This window comes from Chrysochloris asiatica, unplaced genomic scaffold (genome assembly GCF_000296735.1).
Source record: "Chrysochloris asiatica unplaced genomic scaffold, ChrAsi1.0 scaffold00007, whole genome shotgun sequence".
Lineage (NCBI taxonomy): Eukaryota > Metazoa > Chordata > Mammalia > Afrosoricida > Chrysochloridae > Chrysochloris > Chrysochloris asiatica.
The window spans coordinates 35,015,407-35,021,911 of NW_006408525.1; the positions used below are offsets into that span (position 1 = coordinate 35,015,407).

The 6,505-nt window shown below is 46.8% G+C and overlaps 1 protein-coding gene across 1 annotated transcript in view; it reads left to right on the forward strand.

Moving 5' to 3' along the window:
• Positions 1-6,227, forward strand: part of LOC102829749 (intercellular adhesion molecule 5-like) — a 13,462-nt gene extending 7,235 nt beyond the window's left edge. The window contains exons 3-8 of the mRNA XM_006833726.1: positions 865-1,131; positions 2,373-2,693; positions 3,119-3,397; positions 4,740-5,009; positions 5,606-5,848; positions 5,998-6,227. Coding sequence (XP_006833789.1) covers positions 865-1,131; positions 2,373-2,693; positions 3,119-3,397; positions 4,740-5,009; positions 5,606-5,848; positions 5,998-6,227 — 1,610 coding nt within the window. The remainder of the gene's footprint in view (positions 1-864; positions 1,132-2,372; positions 2,694-3,118; positions 3,398-4,739; positions 5,010-5,605; positions 5,849-5,997) is intronic.
• The last annotated feature ends 278 nt before the right edge of the window (positions 6,228-6,505 follow it).

Below are 6,505 nucleotides of genomic sequence, written 5' to 3' on the forward strand. Positions count from 1 at the left end.
AAGTCCCCAGCCGCTTCATCACTCCACGTCATCGTCTCTGCCTCTATCTTGGGCCTCGCTTCTTCTCTGGTTAGGGTCCCGCTCTCAGCTCTTCTCCGTTGATGGTCCTTGAGACCTCTGCTCCTAGACTGGAGAGTTAATTACTCCCTTCCTTGCTACAAAACGTCTACCTTTACATTTCCAACCCTCACAATCAGTCCTGATAACAATCATTCACTATTGTATCACAAGTGACCCTTCTGCATTTCTCCTTCCATCTTCTTTTGATGCTTTCTTCATCATTCAGTATTTTGCCTAGAATCCTTCAATACCACAAGTCGAGGTTTGAATTTTTTCTTCAGTTCCCTCAGCTTGAGAAATGCTGAGTGTGTTCTTCCTTTTTTGGGAAGCTGATTCTCTTAATTTTGAGTTGTGCTTCATCAGCAAATGAAGGTCCCGAGGGCTTTTCTCCATACACATCATCACCATCAACTCTACTTTGAAGAGGCAAGGCTTCCCTAGTCGCATTTTGAGTGCCTTCTAACCTAAGGGGCTCATCTTCTGGCACTATATCTAACAATATTTCAGTATTCAATAATCTGGTGCTGACAGTATTCCACTACTATTCATAAGGTTTTCAGTGACTAAATGTTCAGAAATAGTTCATCTCTCCTTCTTCCTAGTCTGTCTTTGTCTGGAAGCTCAGCTAAAACCTGTTCACCGTGGTTGATCCTGCTGGTATTTAAAATACCAGTAGCATAGCTTCCAGAATCACAGCAACACACAAGCCTGCAGATGAGTGGTCAACTAGATAGAATAAGCTCTGTATTTCATGGGTGTTTTGGTCCTCACCAGAGTGTTTGGATATGTGGTTGATCATTTCAGGGGCCACAGACGAGCTCTTTGAGGTGTCTGTTTGGCCAGACCAAGCCCTGGTGGAATTTGGACAGTCCATTGTGGTCAACTGCAGCACCACCTGTCAAGACCCAGGACCCAGTGGAATTGAGACCCTTTTCAAGAAAACCCAGGTTGGCAAAGGACATCAGTGGAAGGAGTTTCTCCTGGAAGATATCACCGAGAATTCCATCCTGCTGTGCTTCTTCTCATGTGTAGGAGTCCAAAAGGACAAGAGCCTGGACATCTCTGTATATCGTGAGTGGGGCTGGAGAAGGAGGGGGCAAATGTATTTTGGGGCGAATTAGACAGTGTCTTCTTTTAGGAGCAAGAGTTAATGAAGATTTTTGTTCTATGGTAGGATTTCTGGAGTCAAGTACTTCTATTTACCTTTGGTGCAGGCCTTTGTCAGGGTTTAAATTTGGAGCAGACCATAGAGGGGATCCAGAGGTCAGTGCTGAGAATATGCCCAATTCAGAGGTATATGCTAATAATGCTCACTTCCTGATAATTGGAAATGGTATAAAATTAGTGCTGAATTATTTACTACAAATTCTTAGACCAAGTAGAGCTTGGAGAAAAGGAGAATCTTTATGGGCTCACAGACAGAAGTCTTCATGGAAAGGGAGGCTGTGGAGCTTCACCCCTGCAGAATGGTTAAACTGTGAATTGATGGGGATGGGTGAGGAGGGTCTTTCCAGGTGGGCAGATACCATTGGCTCAGATGTGGTCATGAGAATAAAGGTGGTCTCTGTAGTCTGTGTGAAGCTAAGGATCCCCTCCAGAACTGCTCATGCCTTTGAAGCACCTCTGGTAAGTGGTGCCCTCTCCAGAGCAGTAGCCACGGTCAATGCAAAGGGCTCATCAATCACATGTCTTGACTATGGCTTTAGCCACCCTTGATGGGCAGAAGATTAACATGTCCCATTTAGGGCAGGGGTGGCAGAAAACTGACACTGTTGATTAGATGATGTAAGGCAGAGTTTTGAATTGGTTTGAACTGGTGCAGTCACAGTCAATAAAACGAAATCAGAATAGACTTGAATTTTTAAAAGCTGGGTAAAGCAAATGACAGCTGGAACAGGGAAAATTACAGATTGAAGCCCTGGCATAGGAGACTCAGAAGAGGTATAGCAGGTCCTTGAAGGAGACTGAGTTATGTCAGGGTTGTGGAGAGTGACACAGGACAGGGCAGTTGGCCTCCATCTTTGAGTGGGGCGCTCTTGTTCCAACTCTTCTGTTTAAGAGATTCCGTTGCTCTGCAACATGTACAGTGCTCTTGTCTTCTAAGAGAAAGATTACGTTTCCAGCAGGGTATCAACCTGTAATTTTTCCTGTTCTGATTCACTCACATTTAACAAATTCGAGTCCATTTCAGTTTTGCTTTGTTGGCCATGACTAAACTGGGAAGAACTGATTCAAAGCTGTAGTTTAAGGGTAAACACTCAACTTTCTTTCACAAACATTTCTCATCAAGCCACATCTTTTTTGTCTTCAAGAGCCACCAGAGCAGGTGATCCTGGAACTGCAGCCTGCATGGGTGGCTGTGAAGGAAACCTTTACAGTGAAGTGCCTCGTGCCCAGTGTAGCACCCCTAGAGAACCTCACCCTTACTCTGGTCCAAGATAACCGAGAACTCCATAGGAAGAACTTCATGAGCTTGGCTATGGCCACCCAAAGAGCTGAGGTCACCATCAGTGTCAAAGCCCAAAGGGAGGATGACAGGGGCAATTTCTCCTGCCATGCTCAGCTGGACTTGAGTTCACAAGGTGGAGGCCTCTTTCACAGCAGCTCAGCCATCAAGGTGCTCCGGATCTTCGGTGAGTCAGATGGTGCAGTCGTGGAAAGAATCCTGAGGGCCAGTTTCCTCATCTTACCTTGACCTTGACCAGGAGTCCTGGTGTGGTGCTGTAGGATTAACACTGGACTGCTGACTTCAAGGTTGGCAGTTCACACTCACCAACTGCTCCTCAGAAACCCTATGTAGGGTCACTGTGTATCAGAACTGACTCCGGGGCACTTGACAACGACAACCGACCATCTTGACCTTTGGGATTAAATGCCCGTAGGGTTTGGAGTGAAGGTGTGAGAATACTTGAGCTCCACCTCTACATGGGCTTTAACCTCTGCCTGGGGGAAGGAGGACTCTTAGTCCCACTCCTTCCCTGCATTGTGGGGTTTTACATGGCCCATGATTTATCATAGCTCATCTCGTTTTTCTTTCTTCTTCATCACTTGTTGGCAGAATTCTCTCAGCGCCCCCAGATCTTAGTCTCTCCACTACTGGAGGTTGGGATGGCAGAGAGTGTGAGCTGTGAGGTGGCAAGGGTGTTTCCAGCCGAAGAGGTAATGTTCTACATGTCCCTGGAAGACCAGGAGCTGAGCCCCTTGCTCTCCTGGGAGGGAGACACAGCATGGGCCAATGCCACTGTTCGGGCCATGGACACTGGTGATCAGGAGCTGTCCTGCCTTGTATCTCTGGGTCCAAAGGAACAGAAAACAAGAGAGCCGGTGCATGTCTATAGTAAGTAACCTGCTTCTCCCTTTCTCCATGTGGGTTCTCTGCTGCTGAAAACTTCCACAGTCATGGCTTAGTGATTTGACCACTCTGCTCACCTTTGCTAGGCAACTCTCAAGTGAACATTAATCTTCATTTTTGTTTGACATGTGTGGGCTGGGTGGGGACCAGCCTTGAAACAATAGTTACATGCAGTCTTCACCTTACAGAAAGGTGGCTACACTACTTACAGAAAGGTGGATGCTTGATCCTGTTCCTCGGGACAGTTGCCTGAGCTGTGGAGGTAATCTGTAAAATGGGAAGACACCTTGTGTCTTCACAGCAGAGGCACAGCCAAATGTGTGTATGCTGTGTTGTGCCATGGAGAAGTTCTCAAATTTCCAAACTACCTCAATGTTCTTTTTTTTTAAAAAAACTTTTTTATTGTGAATTGAGTGAAGGTTTACAGAACAGACCATCGGTTTTACGTTCAATAAACCATATACTCTGCTTCACTACACGGTTGAATCCCCTCCATGTACCAACAGTTAACAGCATTTACCTCTATTCACTTTTACTCTTGTCTTTGGCTCTGTGTCTTCTGTTACCTTCACTTTCCCTCTGCTAACTTCCCTCTTGTAGTGTATTGCCTGCCCTGTCACCCAGGTTAGCATGCGTCTAACAACAACTCTTTAGCCCATGAATAATCTTTCCTGCCCTTCCTCCCCTTTAGTAACCATCATGGATTGCTTCTTTTATCAATGAAACTTTTTTTTTTTTTTTAAACTTTTTATGACTTTTTGGTCTCATACAATGTTTGTCCTTTTGTGATTGACTAATTTCACTCAGCATAATGTCTTCTAGGTTCAGGCATGTTGTGAGGTGTTTCATAGAAAGTATACTGTCCAGCTTTGCTCCGAGGTTTCCGCGGCGTTTTTCCCATGGTGTATCTGCTCCCCCACTTGGTCTTGCCATTTGGTCTCACCCAAGATGTCGGCTACGGGCCTCCGAGCCCGGCAGATTCAAAAGTACACAATTTCTTACTTCTGCTTCAAGTTCCACAAACTATAAGCCTTCAAACTTTAAAAATATTCCTATCTCTGTGGTTCCGAGTTTTGGAGTCTGCCCTGGTTCTGCTTTGCCTGGTATTCTGTGGTATGGCTGACGGCGAACCTCACTGCACCTCCACCCTAGCTGCCATCAAGTCCCGCTGTCCTCATTGTTCTTGTCATGAACTTTTTACTGAACCAATAATGCTTTGAAAATCTTCCCCTGCTGTCTGCATACCTAAGAGGTGCCACTACAAGCAGAATTACTGAAGCAACTGCCAGTTTTGAGACAAATCTTGTTTTCTTTGCCCTTCTTATAGGCTTTCCTCCACCAGTCCTGGAGATAGAAGAATCAAACCCCTTGGTGGGGACAGACATTAACGTGACCTGTTCTGAGCATGTATTAACATCACCCAGCTCTACACTGCGACTTCAGGGAGCCCCGATGCTCCCCGGCCCTGGGGAGCCTGCCTGGCTTTTACTTACTGTCAAGGAGGAAGATGATGGCCGAAATTTCTCCTGTGAGGCCTCCTTGGAGGTTCAGGGTCAGCGGTTGGTCAAAGCCACTGCTCTCCAGCTCCGTGTCTTTTGTGAGTAGAGGCGTGAGCCTTTTGCCAAAACAAGATGTTGTCAGCTTCCCATTCCCAAGAATCATCTGGGTCATTGTCTTCATCTTTAGAGTTGCCATTATTTCCATACGAAAAGCAATAGTAGGAGAAACTCGAATGAAAGCTGTCCCAGCTTACCTTACTGTAGGATTGTTAAGTGGGGATGAGGGAAACGTGAAGTGGCTATGCAGTGTTAGTTGAGAGCCCGATGGCTGAAAACATAAGTGATCGTTGGAGCATATGCTGAAAAGGAAAATTTCCAATAATTTCATTTTGAAAAGTGGAATGATCCCCATCTCTGAGTACACCTCTCCCCACCTCCTCACTCACTGAGAGTCAGGGAAGGGAAACAGAGACCCAAAAGTCACCACTGACGGAGCCTTGTAGTCCAAACCTATAAAAATACCTGTGGTACGTCTTAGACTTGGAGAAGCGAATAGAGAAGTATTGGCTGAAAACAGAGACCCCAGAGTCCTCCCCTTGAGAAAGAAAGCTGCTGTGGGGAGGGCTATGTAGGCTATGGAAGGAGGGAATGTGACTCCCTGAGCTTGGTTCTTGGGGGCTGCTCTTTCTTGCAGATGAGCCACGGTTAGAGGAATCTGGCTGTCCGGGCAACCAGACATGGGTCGAAGGGACAGAGCAGATGCTTATCTGTGTCCCAAAGGGAAACCCGCCTCCAAGCTTGGTGTGTACCTGGAATGGGATGATCTTTGACCTTGAAGTCCCACAGATGGCAACCCAGAACCACTCTGGAACCTACTGCTGCATGGCCACTAACCAGCTGGGCTCTGTCAGCAAAGACATTGCTGTCGTTGTTCAAGGTGATGCAGCTGCCCTGCTGCCCGTCCCAGGGGGATGGGATTCAGATTTCTGTGGGCTGGGGAGGATGAGATTGAGATGGGTGAGTTGGGGCAGGGTGTTGCTTTTGCACTCAGGCCTTCCCAACTTTCTGTCTCCTGTGCTTGGGCAGGACCGGAAGAAAGCCTCAGCTCCACCATCTTCGTTATTATCATCGTGGCCCTTGGAGCAGGTGTTGTCGCCCTAGCGCTGTACTTGAACTATCGGCCCTGCAAAATAGAGAGGAAGACATTGTCCTATAAGCAGAAAGAGAGCAGCAAAGAGGAGGAAAGCCAGCTTGCTGTTCAACAAGCAGAGAAGTGCAGCCCACATAATTACCAAATAGAAATCACGACCGGCTGAATGGACTTCTACTGGGATTTCCCGGGGAGGGAGGAGGAAATTGAGATGACAAGCAGAGCAACAGTGAGGCCTTGTTACCCGTGGTGTTCCATGGTCCTGTGTGGACACACAGTTCTCTGGCCCTGGGTCCGGCATATCTAATCCATCTGTAAATTTAGCTTTCTTGAGTTTTCTAGGAATTTCAGTCTCAATATTCCGTGAGTGAGAGGGTCTCTTGTTCCCTGCGATGTGCTAAATCAGTTCACTCTTAGATTAAAAACAGACCTTTCCTTGCCTCA